Source organism: Trachypithecus francoisi, unplaced genomic scaffold, assembly GCF_009764315.1.
Source record: "Trachypithecus francoisi isolate TF-2019V2 unplaced genomic scaffold, Tfra_2.0 Contig00131, whole genome shotgun sequence".
Lineage (NCBI taxonomy): Eukaryota > Metazoa > Chordata > Mammalia > Primates > Cercopithecidae > Trachypithecus > Trachypithecus francoisi.
The window spans coordinates 759,733-778,826 of NW_022680483.1; the positions used below are offsets into that span (position 1 = coordinate 759,733).

Below are 19,094 nucleotides of genomic sequence, written 5' to 3' on the forward strand. Positions count from 1 at the left end.
CTGGGCAAAAAAGCAAGACTGTCTCAAAAAAAAAAAAGCAATACACAAACATATTTGTTTGTACACGCACAACTTAACATCTCTAGAAAAAAACTGTTAACATTGCTAGTCCATAAAAACTAAAAATGGGTGGTTAGAGACAGAAACTGGAAGGTCCCTCATCTTATGTAATCTAAGTTTCCTCTCCTCTCACAAAATGGATTCTAATTCTATTATTCTGGAAAATGTGGGCTCATTTTAATTACATTCATATTAACTTAGTTAACCGTCATTCAATTTGACACTTAATACCTAAAAAACAATGTTTACTGTTTTTACCGCTTTCAAATTGGGGAAAGATTGTCAAAGAAATTCATACCTGTAATTTCTGTGGTGTCAAACACAACGAATAAACTTGCTGTACTGGATGATGTGAAAGACTCTGGACACATTCCAGTTACCAGAACCATTCTAAGGAAAATTTATTGTAAAAGATTATTTGCTTAATTTCATACACTTCTAGTTATGACTAGTGAGAACCAAGTGACAAGGAATTGGAATAGGTATATATATACATATACATATGACTTATCCTTTTAAATCATTAAAAGTATTAAAAATGCACAATTCATTCATAAACGTATACATTCAGAAAAAAAGGCCCATATTTAAGTTAGGTCTCAAAAAGATAGAAAAGTGGTTTACTCCTATTCAACATTCAATTTATTTCAACGTCAGAAGTGATGGTAAAAACTATGTTAAAACTGTAAAAGCAGGGAAATGAATAGAATGACATGATGAACACAAACTTTTCCCTACCTTCTATATTTAATGTGATGCAAAGATAATGGAATAGAAATACTGCTTCACTTTCTGATGTCCACAAGCTTAAAATACAGTCCAGGCACATTTCAGAAGAGTTAGTTTCATTTTTGATTGGGATTTTCCATATCTCTAAAATGTATATATACCTTTGTTGGACTAGATGTTCTTTTCTTCTTAGCAGGACTGGACAGGCCTTCTACTTGGCTAGAAGTAATCATGTGTAGTGACAAGGATTGCTGTAAAATTGGTGTTTGACTGTGGTTTAATACAGGTTCAGTATTTGGATCATGAGCTCTATAAGCCTAAGGATCACAGAAGTTAGACAAAAATATGGTTCTACATATTCCTAATTCATTCCTTCAAATTATAAAACTTTATATACTTTTCAACACTATGTGGACATCATTGATGGCAATTATTCAAAATTATAATCAAATGAATCATCAAGGGAGCAATGTGTCTTCTTTAGAAAAGTTTCATCTTTTAAACTTAATAAACAACTATAGAAAAGTCACTTAAGAAATAACTTTCAAATCATGAGAATATACAAAGGTTTTAAACTGACATCCGTATTTCTTCCCATATCAGAGGAATTTTATTTTGATTTTCTAAAACTTTTTGGAATTAAAAAAGTTTTATTTTTTAATTAAAAATATTTCTCTATTTTAAAGTCTTAGTGAAATAAATTTGATTACTAAAGAGTGAAAAAAAAAAAACCCTTAAAGCTGGGCACCTACAGAATATAACCCAACTTCTCACCTGCTGTGCTGTGTTCATGGCACCCTGCCTGGAGGTAAGCTCTGCGGGGATTGGTAGGCTCCATGCCTCCTCAATACTAGGAAGTAATTAGTTTTATTCTGTAGACTACTTTGTGGAAGGTTACACAACTGAGCCTAGGAAAAATTATGTGAAAAGCAAATTTAACACAAGCCTACTTGAGTAAGAGCAAGTCCACAAAATCTTCCTCAGTGTTATAGGTATTTAAAAAAAAATTCTAAATTTGGGGATTTTAGGTAGATGTTAAATATAAGAAGGGCAACTAGAATATTCTTGTGCGAATCAGAACAAAGACAAGCTGTTTTTCAGTTCTCATAGATATCTTCTCATGAAATTTTAAGCAAGAGTGAAAAATGGCATTTGTGTTATTTTCTCTACAATGCTATGAAACAAAATGTAGATAGCACACTGAAAAAGTTCACACATATTAATGTAAAATATAAATATGCATCAATAAATGTAAAAAAGAACTTAGTTTACATACTGCATATTTCACTTAAAATTAAATGAAAAATAATACCACAAAATATTACAAAGTATGGAAACAAGGTAACATCAAAACACAAATAGACAAACATGCCAGCCACCCTTCTCCTGCCAATTATTACAGGAATATATGTGTCATTTAAAATATACTATTTAAGATTTTTACCTGTAGAAATTTAATTCTTGCAGCAAGCATAGAGGTATTACTACAACGTTTGCTTCTAGTTGCATTTAGGTAGCATTTAATGGCATCCTGAGGTTGATTGCAGGATTCATAGAGAGTACCTAGGTCCATCCAGGCTGCTGCATGCCCATGGTCCAATTGTACAGCACAAATATAGGCCTGTAAAGCATCCATAGGCTGATTTTGCTGCTGATACAACACACTGGGAAGAAAAATAATGCTGTCAAATTTAACTGGTTACTTTCTTTTGTTTATTTTTCTGTTTTGCTGAGACAGCATCTCACTCTGTTGCCCAGACTGGAGTGAAGTGGCGTTTCCAAGGCTCACCACACCCTTGACCTCCCAGCTCAAGCAATCCTCCCACCTCAGCCTCCTGCGTAGCTGGGACTTTACAGGACATGCCACCATGCCTGGCTTTTTTTTTTTTTTTTTTTCATCTTTCATAGAAATGGTGTCTTACTATATTGCTCAGGCTGGTCCTGAAATCCTGGACTAAAGAGTTCAACAGCCTCAGCTTCCCAAAGTACTGGGACTATAGGCATGAGCCACTACTACTTCCAGCCAGTTAATTTTATATTACTATACAGTATATTAGATGTTTCAATCATCCAGTATATCAAGCGAACTTCTATTGCTTTTATATACATAGCCTTACCCTATTGAACACCATGTATCTGCACTTGCTTCTGATTTATCATAGATTGCCTGTAAGATATAAAGGCATCCTGAACTTTCCCAATACTTGAGTAACACCTAAAAGGAAAAAATATAAATAAATAAATACAATTCCATGAATAATTTATTTGCCAAAAAGATGAACTGTATTCCAAAAAAGAAAAAATAATGGGCAAGCATATATATGTGTGTATATATGATTATCAATGTGATTTATTTTAATCTCTATTGTAACTAGATGTTAAATACTGTCTTGAAAGAGCTAGTACATGTTATATTAATAAACTCTTCTGAAACTATTGGAGATTTCTTCAATACTACAATATTGAGGGTTAAACATAAAGCTCTCTATTTACACAGTCTGACCTCAGGCTTCTTACATCATAAGAATATAGTTAAATATAAAGAGAAAAATATCTTTGATAATGACTTTTATATTAGGATTTAATATTCCCCTTCCATTTAATAACACTCAGAACACTATCATTCTTCGTTAACTGTGTGACTTGTTGAAAAAAGTAAATCTATTGTAAAAATGATTATCACCATGTAGTTCTCTACACATAAAGTTTTTAACTTTATATTCTTTATGATGGAGGAATTCCATGTGTGTGCATATGTTACCAAGAAACCATCTGTATAATTTCACTTTACTATGACATTAGATGATACAAAACAGCAAAAATCCTTCATATCTTTAGTGGTACAGGTACTATAGGTTGATTACTCAATCTCTTCTAATTGTGTATCCCGAACAGCTGGGAACCACAGATTAAAACAAAAAACATGAGAAGAGGCATTTCATACAGGTTTGGAAAATATGTGCAAATATTACTGAACCTACAAATGGAAATTTTTAAATCTAGGCTATCAACTTGAGATATGTAGTTTAAAGGGCAAGTAATATGATTAAAATGAAAATAAATACGGGCAGACAAAACCATATACAGACACTGGTAAAGAATAATACGGGAAAAAATAGAAATGGCAAGAAAGAAAAAGATGGGGGAAAATAATCAAACCTAATGATTAATGAAGATGTGATGATGTGATTACAGAGTAGGGGTCGGGGGGCAATTGTTTTAAGCTTGGTTCAGTGGGAAAATGGCAGTATCACTTAAAAATGAAAAAAAGAAAACACACACACACAAATCAGGAAAGTTGCTAGAGAACACCACGAAGAGGGTTTTTAAAAATGCCAATTTAGATGTGATGTGAGGACTTTGGTAATGCTCAGTAAAAAGAACCAGATGTGGTACTGAATTATAAGCTAACTTAAAGTCAGAGATTTTAATTTGGAATTTACTCATATGGGAGAGTGATTTAAGAACACAGATGCATATAAGGGAGGTATAGAAACATGTCTATAGAATGAGTCATTAATGGGCTGGGAAATACAAGAAATGCCAGTAACTGAAACAGATATTTAGAGGATGCATACAAACTGCAGTGTAGGAGGGGAGTGGTGAGATGAAGAAGATACTTAAACAATGTTAACAGTGACAGACACCAGAAAGAACATGAATGTTAATAGAAAAGACAGAAATTTTCTTCAAACCAATTTCAGATTATCAGACAAATCTGGCTAATGCTGAAAGAAAGAAATAGCAGTATTTTCTCAGATCAACATTTTCCAATTCCATTTCCAAAAAGTGAAAACTAGAAAGCCAATGCACCAAAACACAGATCTGAGTCCAGTCACCAAATACTTTCCCTCTAATGCAATGTGTCTAGGTTCCTCTGTGGTAATCCAGAGTAATACAAAAGCACAGGGTAAATTTGAGTGGCAACTCTTTCTCTGATAATAATTACATGGCACCTTGAGGAAAACATTTTATTCCTCTGGACTTACTTCCTACATCCATAAAATGAGACTGAACAAAGGTTTACTCCCCTAATCTCTTCCAAATTTAACATTACACAGTTCTGTGACTCCAGGAGACTATTTTAACTGAGGCAATAACCAGTGTCATTACGTAAAAATGTAATACAGCATCCCCATTTCACTTTGATATGTACATTCCAATTGAAAAACTAAATCAATATTCAATACAGCCCTAACTAATGACAAATTATCAGATGCCTGTGTCTTACTAACACCCAATGTCCGTATGCAGAGCTTTAAGAACTTTTTAAGTATAACTTTTAGCAAATCATTTTTTCAGCACAAATTACATTAGAAACATTAAATCAGAAGGCAGTAGATGAGACTGAAAAAAATAAAAGCAGAGAAAAAAATTTCCATGAAACCAAAGCTGGTTAATTACCTTCATCTGAGAAGTCAAGAAAGTATTCTGTAATGTTTGAAAATTTTAGCTAAAAAGGTTAAAACCAAACCACACCCAAATGCCTTACATTCATAGACTCAGGGAAAGACCTTCGTGAATACTACTTTCCTTACGGAGCTATAAAAGTTTATTATTGAAACTATAATTTTATTTTATTTTACTTTTTTTTTTTGAGACAGGGTCTCACTCTGTCACCCAGGCTGGAGTGCAATGGCACAATCTCAGCTCACCGCCACCTCTGCCTCCCAGGTTCACATGATTCTTCTGCCTTAGCCTTCCAAGCAGCTGGGACTATAAGCATGCACCACCACGCCCAGCTAATTTTTGTATTTTTAGTAGAGACAGGGTTTCACCATGTTGGCCAGGATGGTCTCCAACTCCTGACCTCATGGTCTACCTGCCTTGGCCTCCCTAGGTGATGGATTACAGACAGGTGTGTGCTACTGCACCTGGCCTTCATTTTATTTTTTTGAGACAGGGTCTCATTTTGTCACCCAGGCTGGTGTGTAGTGGCAAGATCACACCTCACTGCATCTTCCAACAATCCTCTCAACCTCAGCCTTCCCAGTAGCTGAGACCACACACCCAGCTAATTTTGGTATTTTGGGTAGAGACAGGGTTTCACCATTTTGCTCAGGCTGGTATTTGACTCCCGAATTCAAGCAATCCAGCCTCCTTGGCCTCCCAAAGTGCGGGGATTGCAGGCATGAGCCTGAGACTGTAATTTTAAGCATCTTTCATTATATTATCTTGTAAAATTCTACAAGAAGTAAACAATTACAACCATCCTTTACAATAATGAGACATTTCGGTGCTATAACAAAACATGCAACATATCTTATTCTTAAAGAAAAAGCAAAAAAACGTCCTGGTTCATAGTCTTTCTATTTACAGTAAAAGAATTGCTCAAATATAATAAAAAGCCATAGACCAGAGTTTACACCTGCCCCTTTTGGTAATTAACCTCTTTTAATGTTATTGTATTAAGGCATACACTGTGCAAAAGCTAATAGTATGTAACAGTGCTAGCTCTAAGCCTAAACGCTACTTACTTAGTTCACTTGCTCTATTTAGTAATAGAACGACTCCATTGAGTAATAAAGCCAGTTTGCTCAAAACACTTTGTTGTGCAATGCAGATACAAAAAAGATTCAGCTTCTCCTGAACTTGAATGGTGGATCAAGTCAAAGTTTGGAACTCTCAAGTTTTGTATTACAAGTAATGTAAGGTCAAATTATTTTACAAACCCTAGAGTTCTTCATTACGAAAACTCTACCGCAAAGGATTAACTTCATTATTATTATTTATCAACAGATGACCAATATTTTAAATAAGGAATAATCCTAACAATAGTCTCCCTTTAATATAAATATGCTTTCCTAACTTTCAAAAAAAAAATGAAACACTGTACACAACTAAAGTTAACAGAAAAACTAAATTCGAATGCGACTGCATGTCAAAGTTACACAAAATAAGCTACCCTATGTATAAACAAAACTAAAATTTACCACTGAAACAAATTAGGGCAATTAAATTAAGATACAACCTTGTTTTGAAAAGATGCCTGACAGGTATAATAGAATCTTCTCAATAGTCAAGTAAAAACTTGAGACATCAATTAATATTTATGTGTCTGATTTAATTTGCTTCATAAAGTGCTAAGCATACAGAAAAACTCAAAACTCACCCTGTGGTCAAGAAAAATAGGGAGAAAAAATGTCTGGGTTACTAAAAATTTTTATGTTCCTACCATAACAAACAATAACTTACACATTTCCTCTAGATTTTCCACTAGCACTGTAATCTGAGGGCTATGATTAATAAAAATATTTTCACATTAATATAGAAATCACCAGCCAAGATTATAAACAGCAAATTTCTACTGATGACTGACAGATAAAATTTGGGGTTTTGTTCAATATTTTTTAAAATACTAGATATCAAAGGAAACACAATTTAAATACTAAATTGAAAAACTATTAGTGATTATTATGTGATGGTACTCTTTAAGACTCTTTAAAAGTTAGCAATAACTCTACTCAGATTAAGAAAATGTGATGGCGACACCACAATTCTACTAAACACAAAAATCACGCAGGCATGGAGGCACACTCCTGTAGTCCCAGCTACTCGGAAGGCTGAGGTATGAGAATCATTTAAGCCTGGAAGGCAGAGGTTGCAGTGAGCAGAGATCACACCACTGCATTCCACTCTGGGCAACAGAGTGAGAGCCAGACTATGTTTCAAAAAAATAAAAATAAAAATATGAAAACAAAATCTACTAAGTACAAGAAGAGTACCTCAATAGAGCAATTAAATTTAAAGCTATCTATTTTTTATCTCCTAGGAACTTTCAATTTTCCTTTTCTCTAAAATGAAAATAAAATATAGTTTCACATAAAATATTATATCCAATAAATATATTTTTATAAGCATACAATACAATTATATTTTAATGTAAAATAGAAAATATAATTATTTTAATTAGGGGATATTTTAATGATTTTTAAATATAGTTATATTTTAATAAAAACATAATTATATTTTAATTTTAATTAAATTATGATTATAACAGCAGTAAATAACCACAACAAACTTCAAAGTAATACTGAAATGCAAAATAAAACATAGGTTCAAAGAGCTGTAGGAGTGGTACAGAGTGGGTACCACAGATTTTATTTAATAATTAGATTAATAACTACAGCTACACAGACAACTGAAAGACTAATTGGGAATTATTTTTAAAATGTCACTTCCCAGATTACATTTTACAAAATCTACAAATGATTTTACATTACAAATAAACTCTAGATAGCACAAGTATCTATCTCACCTTCCAAGAAAATACCAAGATTGGCCAGAATTAGGATCTGCCTCCAGTGACTTTTGGAGATACTGAATAGCATAGCTTTCCTTTGAGGCTTTGTCTCCTACTATATCCGTATTATGATGCATCCAACCTATAATTAAAAGGTATAAGCATTTACCCATCATTCTACTTCTTCAGTTTCAAGAACATGGGAGAAACAGCAAGTAACTTTCTCAGTAATTTATTCATTTAACACAGACATTTTTCCAAAATTTAAAACTAACAAATAAAGTGTAGAGAAGTTTATTTCACAAAAAACGATACAATCAAAGCTAAAAAGGGATCTTAAAGCATATACAGAAAACTATAAATGATTTTAGAAACTGGCTTGACATAGAGATGACAAATCGAATTCTCTTTTGTAAATTTAATCTGAAAAAAATGCAAGTTATAAATCATAAGTATAAAATTGATAAATTTACTATCCTTTAAAGGTTGCCATGCAGTGAGAGAATTTTAAAAACAACTTTCAACTCCATGCTTACATCCAAAGAATAAAAAAATGCTTATGTAATCAAAGATAATCCATTTACATTCTTTCTGCTGTTGTTGAGATGGAGTCTTGCCCCGTCACCCAGGATAGAGTGCAGTGGCACAACCTTGGCTCACTGGTATCTCTGCATCCCAGGTTCAAGAGATTTTTCTGCCTCAGCCCCTCAAGTAGTCAGCATTACAGGCATGGGACACTATGCCTGGCTAATTTTTGTATTTTTAGTAGAGAGGGCATTTCACCATGTTGGGTAGGCTGGTCATAAACTCCTGGCCTCAAATGATCTGACCACCTCAGCCTCCCAACAACATACTGGGATTACAGGCATGAACCACCACACCTGGCCCACTTACATTCTTTTTAATAGCTGTGTTCAACTTTTACCTAAAACATAAACCTTCATAACATCTCAAAATAATATATAATTAATTTAATTACACTTTAAACAACTTACAAAAGGCCTCATACATTACTGACATTGTTTATTTACAATAATAACATTATAAATGTCACAGCATTAGATAAACAATCACAACAAAACTTCCAGGCTATATGGAAAAAGCAAAATGGAAAGTAGGTTCAAAGAGCCATAAGAGTGGTACAGAGTGTGTACCAGAGATTTTTGTTTAATAAATAGATTATGAACTACAGCTACATAAACAATTGATAACTAATAGGTAATATATGCTAAATGCTCAAGTCAAATTAAAAACAGTCTATCAGCTGTTTATACACTTAATTCAAGTGTATAAAATTAGCTTTGCAAAAGCATCTAAACAAAACTCTGCTTAACTGCTTTTGAAACTGTGGAAAAAATAGTGACATTATAAAAAAATACATATTACAACCAATTTGAATAAAAATTAGGATTTTATTTGCTTAGACCAAAAAAAAAAAAATTACTGTACTGAAGGACTACCAACAAATATTAACCCAAATAGCAAATATAATCAAGATAGATAAGCAACGAAATTAATTACTGGGGAGGGGGCTTGCTATATTCTAAATGATAACATATTATCTTTTATTACTTTCAAACACTAGATTACCTTATCTTCAATTTAAGAATGTAACAGATTTTTGAAAAGAAAACCCAGTAAGATGTTACATATAATTTTAGATGAAATATTCCCATTGATCATATATCAATACAACTACAAAGCAAGCTTAGTATCCGCTTACCAGCTGTGTGATAATCTTGATTTAATTTACTTCATAAAGTGCTAAGCACACAGAAAAACTAAAAACTCAACCTGTGGTCAAGCAGTAACGGATAATGTCCAGAATCCAATACTAGCTGCACCAAGCACTATCTTTTTTTTTTTTTTTGGGACTGAGCCTCGCTCTGTCGCCCATGCTGCAGTGCAGTGGCAAGATCTCCGCTCAGGGCAAGCTCCCCCTCCCAGATTCATGGCATTCTCCTGCCTCAGCCTCCCCTAGCAGCTGGGACTACAGGTGCCCGCAACCACGTTCGGCTAATTTTTCGTATTTGTTTAGTAGAGATGGGGTTTCACCGTGTTAGCCAGGATAGTCTCCATCTCCTAACCTCGCGATATGCCAGCCTTGGTCTCCCGAAGTGCTGGGATTACAGGCGTGAGCCACTGCGCCCGGCCTTGTATTTTGTTTTGTTTTGCTTTGAGACAGTTTCGGTCTGTTGCCCAGGCTGGAGTGCAGTGGCTCAATCTTGGCTCACTGCAGCCTCTGCCTCCTGGGTTTAGGTTATTCTTCTGCCTCAGTCCGGCAAGTAGCTGGGATTACAGATGCACGCCACCACGCCTGGCTACTTTTTGTATTTTCAGTAGACGGGGAGTTTCACCATGTTGGTCAGGTTGGTCTCAAACTCCTGATCTTAAGTGATCTGCCTATACAGGACCCCCACAGTGCTGGGATTACAGGCACCTGGCCAGCATTAAGCAAAATCTTTATATAGATGGTGAGAAGGAGTGTGCTTGATACTAGGTTTTTCAATAATGAAAATACACTTATAGAAGAAAACATTCATACAGCAGTCCCCCATTACCTGCTGTGGTTTCAATCTCCCAGTGCCAAAAAATATTTAATGGCAAAATCTCAGAAATAAAATACTCATAATTTTAAATTGCATGCCACTCTGGGTAGCATGATGAAAACTCTTACTACTACATCTTCTTCTACTACTCTCTGTCCAGTGTATCCACACTGTCTATGCTACTCATTCAGTAGTCACTTAGTAGTCATCTTAGCTACAAGATTAGAAAAACATAGTAAAATATAGGATTTGGAACTATCTGCAGCTTCCAGAGTATCATGGAACATATAACTTGGTATAACATGGAACTACTGTAATAGAATTATTTATTTAAAATTTTACCTCAAATTAATACATAATAATTAAACGTCACATTTAGTCTTAAACCACTGACTTCTAAATGAAAACAAATGTCTGAGCAGAGGGAAAAAAACTGAACCTCAAAAGGAAAATCTCTTCAAATTAATGTAATGTATAACAAAAGTTAAGTTTTCATGTACCTAACTGTTGCAATACAGTTGCTTTTACTTGTGCAGGAAGGTTTTCTGTCTGTAAAAGTTGTTCATATGCTTCCTTTGCAGAATGATACTTCCTCTAAAGAGCAAAGGAAAAAGAATATTTAGAGAAAAATAATATTAAAATAAAAATATTCTTGATTTTAGCAATATATACATGGCCATTCTTAACTTATAAGTAACTTAAATAATAAATCTATATAATAATGAATATTAAAAATTAGATAATAAAAATAAATATTACAGTATTATTAAAATAGCTAGCACAGGAATATTTACATATTAATAATGTTTAAGAAGTTTCTTGTACCATAAAAAAGTAACAGAAAGTAAAAAGTGCTAATATTTTAACTTAATATTTATTTTGCCCAGGCCAGCCATGTTTCAGATCACAGCAAAAAGATAACATTAAATATAAGACGGCATAACAAAAATATTACATTTTTAAAAAAGTCTATCTCAAATGCTGCAAAAAAAAATTGCAAGCAACCTCTAACATTATTTAACTTTCATAAAGTTACAGAAGTATTCTACCAGACAACGCAATATTAGCCTAGAAATACTTTCAAAGAGAAGAGTAATTTGTTAATACATCAAGTACCACTATTCTTTACAAACACTTCTGCGCTTAGCCAAAAGTACAGAAACAAGAAGTGTTTAAAATTTAAATTCAAAATTTAAAATACACCATCTGAGAAATAGTCTTTAGAAATATTTATAATTTTAAAGACATTACATTTTCCATAGATATATAGTAACGATGTTTGTAATATTTAAAGTTATAAGCAATTTTCTAAGTAAAACCATTTGCACAGCTCTACCTCACAAAATACTTGTACAACTAAAACCTATTATTGTTATAAAGTTAAACTCAACTCCTACAAATTAAAATAAAACCAATATTGAATCTGAGATATACTTAGCAAAACCATGCTAAACAAGGCAATAAGAAAGTGACTTGTACTTATAATCTCAGCTGCCTAAACAGCTTTAACATTTTTAAAATAAAATAACAAAACGATAGAGTGCCATTTCAAGAGTTACTAATGACTGTAACAAATTACTAGAGCAATGTAACTTATTCAATGCTGTGTAAACTGGGACTGAAAATAAATGTTACCAAAACAGAGAAAGAAGTGGAGAGGTAAACATACTATTTTTCTCTCTTTCTCCCTCCTTCACACACAGATGCAAATATAGCAAAACTGACCAAAAACAGGTGAAAGCAAGTCACAAGTAATGAAAAATGAAGTAAAATTTATAAGCACTTAAATTAATAAAAACACTTATTTTCAAATAAGGCACTATAGACCACTGGAGAGTATCAGTGGGAAAGAAAATATAAAGTGAAACATTCAAAATATTTTAACGGCAAAAAATTACAATTAAAATGGCTAACCATCTCAGTGCAAAAAAGGAGAGGGGGCAGGTGCATGACAACATACATCACTTTTTCATGATTTAAAAAAAAAAAAAATTGGCTTGGTGAGGTGGCATATGGCTGTCATCCCAGCACTTTTCAAAGTCGAGGTGGGTGGATCTCTTGAGCCCAGGAGTTCAAGACCAGCCTGACCAACATGTTGAAACCCCATCTCTACTAAAAGTATAAAAATTTGCCAGGCATAGTGTCGCACACCTATAATCCTGTAATCTCAGCTACTCAGGAGGGTTAGGAAGGAGAAGTGCTTGAAACTGGGAGGTGGAGGCTGCAGGGAACCAAGGTCAAGTTACTGCACTTCAGCCGAGCGACAGAGTGAAAGCCTGTCTCCAAAACAAAACAATACAAAAACCAAACCTTGAAAATTATAAATGGAAGGGAGATTCTTCAATGCAAGAAAGGCCATATGTGAAAACCCCTCCAAACATGTCAGTGAAAGACTGACAGCTTTTCCCCTAATATCAAGAACTACAAAGGAAACCAAAATCACATTTCTACTCAACTTAGTAATGAAAGTTATAGCTAAGCAATTAGACAAGAAATAAAACACATCAAAGTCAGAAAAGCAAATAAGCTCATTTTCCTGAGATGACATGATCTATATAAAAAATTTTTAAGCATATACAAAAACCACACACACAAAGTTGCCAGATTCAAAATCAGCATTTAAAAATTAGCTGTACTTTCGTCCTTCCTTATCTGCCGTTTCACTTTCCATGGTTCAGTTACCCACATGCAAATGAAGTCCAAAAACAGTAAATAGTAATAAAAAAAATCCAAAAATAGAACAATTTATATTTAAACCGTGTGTTGTTCTTGGTAGCATTATGATATCTTACAACATTCATGCCACTGGGAACATAACTCATCACTTTTTCCAGTGTACCTGCATTACATGTATGTACCCACCCTGTACATGATGTTAAGTCTCTTAGTAGCTATCTTGATTACCAGCTTGAAAACCATGATTCATAATGTCCAGTACTATTTGAGTTTTCAGGTAACCCAAGGAAAAGTCTTGAAATGTGTCCCCCACAAGTACGCTGATGGAGAATTTGTGGGGTGATAGGGCGTAAGAAGGATTACTGTACACTAGCAATAGTAACTAATAATTTGAAAAGAAAATTAATAAAACAATTCTATTAACAGGATTAAAAAAATTTTTTTCTGAAGGAATAAATGTATCAAAGGCAAAATATCTGTATATTGAAAACTACAAAACAATGCTAAATGAAATTAAAGACACAAACAGGAGACATTCCGCATTCATGAACTGAAATTCTTGATACTTTTGCAATGACAGCACTTTCTAAAGCAGTTTATGAATGTAAAACAATCTCTATGAAAATTGCATACTGATTTGCAGGAACTGAAAAACTCATCCTAAAATTCATATTGCAAAGGGCCAAAAACAGCCAAATAACTGTTAAAAAAATAAAGTGAAGAATTTGCACGTTCAAAGTTCATACTGACTAAAAAATGATAGTAAATGAAACAATATGGTATTGGCATAACAACAAAAGAGAGCCCAGAAATAAAATACCCACACAGGTGGTAAACTGATTTTCACCAGAGGTGCCAAAACATGTCAATGGAAAATAATGTTTTAAACAAATTCAATATCCACATTGAAAATAATGAAAATGGGTCCTTATTTTATACTACATATAAAACATTAACGGAAAATGAATCAAGGCCCTAAATGTAAGACTTGAATCATACAATTCTTAAAAAAAATTGCATGATGTCTTCACATGCTGGATTTCACAGTGATTTCTTAAACATGACACTAAAAGCATAGGTAACAAACAGAAACTAGACTTCTCCAAAATTAAAACTTCTGTGCATCAAAGGACACTATCAAAATAGTGAAAACCACAAAGTCAGAGAAAATATATGCAAATCATGTATCTGGCAATGGGATTAACATTCAGTATATATGAAGAACACTTACAATTTGACAACCAAATGCCTCACAAAAGGGCAAAGGGTTTGAATAGACATTTCTCCAAGAAGCTATACATGTGGCCAATAAGCATATGAAAGAATGCTCAAAACCATTAGTTATGGCAGGGCGCGGTGGCTCAAGCCTGTAATCCCAGCACTTTGGGAGGCCGAGATGGGCGGATCACAAGGTCAGGAGATCGAGACCATCCTGGCTAACATGGTGAAACCCCGTCTCTACTAAAAAATACAAAAAACTAGCCGGGTGAGGTGGCGGGCGCCTGTAGTCCCAGCTACTGGGGAGGCTGAGGCAGGAGTATGGCGTGAACCCAGGAGGCGGAGCTTGCAGTGAGCCAGGATCCGGCCACTACACTGCAGCCTGGGTGACAGAGTGAGACTCTGTCTCAAAAAAAAAAAAAAAACAAAACAAAAAAAACAAAAACCATTAGTTACTAAGGGTACTCTAAATCAAACAATAATGAAATACCACTTCACAACCACTAGGATTAAGGACATGGAGAAATTTGAACCTTTGTATATTGCCACTAAGAATGGTACAACTACTGTGCAAAACAGCTTGGTGGTTCCTTAAAATACTAAACAAAATTATATTTCTCAGCAATTCCACTAGATACATACCCAAATGAAAACAAAGACTCAAGTAAATACTTGTACACTGCTGTGTATAGCAGTATTATTCACAACTGCCAAAATACGGAAATAACCCAGCTATTCATCTACAGATGAATGGAAAAGTAAAAATATAGATATGAATGAGTATAACAAAATATTGTTCAGGTACAAAAAATAATGAAGTTCTGAAAATGTGAATGAACCCTGAAGATTCAAAGTTAAGTAAAATAAGCAAGACACAAAAAGATAAATACTACATGATCCATTTGCGTGATGTATCCTGACAGAGTCCAATTCAAAGACAGAAAACAAAGGATACCACAGGCAGAAGTCAGAAGAAAATGAGGACTTAGTAAGTATGGCTTTTGCATTATGAATGATAAAAAAGTTATGGAAACAAACAGTGGCAATGGTTACACAATACTGTGAATGAACTTAATGCTATCAAATGGCACACTTAAAAGCACGTAAAATATGGCTTAGGAGTCTGAGGCAAGAGGGTTTCTTCAGGCTAGGAGTTTGAGACCTGTATATGCCACATAACAAGACCTCATCTTTACAAAAAAATTCTAAAAACTAGATAGACATGGTGGCATATGCCTACAGTCTTAAAGATAAAAGAAGAAAAAAATAGTAAATGTCAGGGAATGTTTATTTCACTAAGTTATAAAACAAACCAACAAACAAAAAACAAGAAACAGTCAGTATAGTATGTTGCCTTACGAAAAGGTTTATATATAAACCTATATATAGATATGAGCCCAGGCTGATCTCAAACTCTTGGCCTCAAGCAATCCTCTTGCTTCAGCCACTGAAAGCACATTATTTTTAAGTGTACCACTTAAGTACATTCCCAGTGTTGTGTAACTATCATCACTATTTCCAAAGCCTTTTCACCACTCACAATACAAAATCTGTCACTTTATTAACTCCCTATTCTTTTCTGACTGCATCCTCTGGTAACCTTAACTTTAGATCTTTAAATTGGTCTATTCTGGATATCTCATACAGGTAGATCATAGCATTCATCCTTTTCTGTCTGGCTTTTTTCTTTTTTTAGCTCTGTCACCCAGGCTGGAGTGCAGTGGTGCAATCTCAGCTCACTGCAACCTCCGCATCCTGGGTTCAAGAGATTCTCCTACCTCAGCCTCCTGGGTAGCTAGGATTAAAGGCTCATGCCACTACACCCAGCTAATTTTTATATTTTTAGTACAGATGGGGTTTCACCATGTTGGCCACGGTGGTCTTGATCTCTTGACTTCATGATCTGCCCGCCTCAGCCTTCCAAAGTGCTGGGATTACAGGCGTGAGTTACTGCGCCCAGCCCAGCTTATTTCACTCAGTCTTTAAAACAAAACAAAACAAAACAAAATACGTTCTTATATACTCATACCCTAAATTCTGAAAATTTTTAGAGAAATTAGTACATAAAAGTGTTGTCCTTAGCAAAGCAGTTTGGGAACTATAATGACAGAGGAAATGGTAAGACTTTTGTTTTAGCTTTTTATATTTATTTTAAGCCACAAAAATACATCCACTGAAAATATTAAAATAAAGAAGAATAACCATAAACATTTAAAAAAAATCTTCATCCAAACAACATGGTGCCTCCACTCCAGACCCCCAAGCAATTCTTGAGTTAATAGCACTTAAGACTCATCTTATGCACCAGTCCTAGAATCAGTGATTTCTCCAAGGAGCACTAGTTCCTTTTACTAGAGAACAGTACTAGTAACAAAGAGCAGTAGGTGTGCTTGCTGATATTGTTCATCACTGCTTCAGTTCATCTTGGCTGACAGAACAAGGATATATATAGATTTACACATATACATGACAGTTAATTTCCATATAGACACATATCTATAGGTGTATTTACATGTAAGTTATTGATATAAAAATACCTTAATCCAAACATGAGTTCATACTGATATCACCAGATATAATCCATTTCCCATAGTTCATTCTAGTATCCCACAGTGGCCTATTTGTAGACTCCTACCTCAACAGGGAATAAACTGCTCCCAAGAATACCATTTGTTTTCTTATTTCCAGAATTTCTTATTTTCCTATTTCATCTTCTCATTTCTTTTTCTCCTCTTCTATTTTTCTATTATTTTCTATTTCTTATTTCACTGTCTTATTTATTTGTAGAATCCCAGTATGTTATTTTTGAATTTCTAAAATTCATGTCCCTAACAACACCTCTCCCACTAACAGCACAATTCTTAGGCACAAGACTGTTTTATTTTGTTTAAATGTAGTTTCATTTCCAAAGATCAGCAGATTTCTCCCATTACCCTCTTCAAAGAGATCATGTGATACATTTATGACAAAATTTATTTGGATATAGTCTATGTTCCTTTCTGGAATTTCCTGACCTCACAATTTTTAAAAAATTTTATATACATTTAAGGTTCATTCTTTAGGCTCTAAAGTTAGATGCTTGCCTTAAATAAGTAACCTAATGTATCCAAGATAATGTCATACATCTAACAATACAGCAGCATGCAAAATGATTTGATGATTCTAACATGACCTGGGGGCTTCATCTAATTATTGCCCCTCTCTAAACTCCCTGAAAACATCTGATCTCATTATTATACTTACAGTTTTCACAAAATGCCAAATAAATAGAGTAACAAAGTACAGAGTCTTTTTGTAATGGCTTCTTTGATTTAACAATGTGTATTTAAGATTCATCTTTGTTGGTACATGAATTCATAGTTCATTCCTTTGCAATATTTAGCAATATTAAACAGTATGTATTAGCACAGTTTTACACACTCACCTAGTGAAATGTATCTTGGTAGTTTCCATTATGCAGCAGTTAGGAATGAAATTATTATAACATTCATACGCAGATTTTTGTTAGAAAATAAGACTTTCAAGTCAGTTCGGAAAATGTGCAGAAGGACTTGAGTAATATGTAAAGTCTATATTCAGTATTACAATAAACTGTCTTTCAAAATGGCTGTTTCAATTTGCGTTACCAAAAGCAATGGATTATTAATTTATGCTACTATATAACTTGCCAGATATAATATTGTTTGGCTCTTAAAATTTTAGACTTTCTAACAGTTGTACACTAATAATACTTTTTTGTTTTAATATGAATTTACCTACTAACATCTTTTCATGTTTACGTGCAATCTGAGTATCTTCTTCAATGTGTTTCTCTTCACATATTCTCAACATTTTAAATATTTTCTTATTATTACTACTATTAGGTTTTACAAGTTTCTTGTATCATTCTATAAAGCCCTTAATTTAATATGTGAGTTTTACATATTTTCTCCCACTCTATGGCTCATCTTTTCAATCTTTTAATAGCATGTTCCTGAGATCAAAAGATTTTAATGCTAATTATCAAATATAAGTATTTTTTTCGCAAAGATGGTACAAAGTGTTATATCTCAAAACTAACAATAAAGACAAGTTCTTACATATTTGTACCCTTGTGATCTATTTTGAATTCCATTTTGTATACAGTGTGAGGTAGAGATCCACATTTTTTTCTGCATAAATGTCCAACTGTTCATTACCATTTTTTTGAAGCACAATCCTACCACCACTGTATCACAGAGAACACTGTCAAAATCAGTTGACTAGACAAGCCCTGGAAGTCAATTGAGACACGATCAAAAGAAAATTTAGAAAACCAGAATTAGAAGTGTAAACTAGCTAGGCACTCTGGGTCTAGACCAATGTAATAACAATACTAGCATGTCCCACCTAAAAGAATCTGACCAGGCTCATTCCCATCACTGAAAATACGAAACAGCAGAGCACCCAAAAAAGTGATATCATCTAGTGGATCCCTTTTAATAAATGGCATATTCAAAAGTCCTTTTCTGAGTGCCCTTTCATCCGCATAATGCTGAGACTACCTTCCCCGACACAAAGAGGCACCAGTCAGCCTGGCTGTGGAAAGCATCCTCTTCCAGTGAAACAGCACCATTAGAGTGAGACCCTGAAGGAATACT

The 19,094-nt window shown here is 34.0% G+C and overlaps 1 protein-coding gene across 1 annotated transcript in view; it reads right to left on the reverse strand.

The window, feature by feature from the left end:
* LOC117062424 (lysine-specific demethylase 6A-like) overlaps nt 1-19,094 on the reverse strand; it is a 215,907-nt gene that overhangs the window by 97,330 nt on the left and 99,483 nt on the right. Inside the window, 10 exon segments of the mRNA XM_033175981.1 lie at nt 359-429; nt 432-450; nt 951-1,106; nt 1,564-1,652; nt 1,655-1,697; nt 2,234-2,453; nt 2,907-2,949; nt 2,952-3,004; nt 8,048-8,174; nt 11,082-11,175. Of these exon segments, the coding sequence (XP_033031872.1) occupies nt 359-429; nt 432-450; nt 951-1,106; nt 1,564-1,652; nt 1,655-1,697; nt 2,234-2,453; nt 2,907-2,949; nt 2,952-3,004; nt 8,048-8,174; nt 11,082-11,175 (915 nt within the window).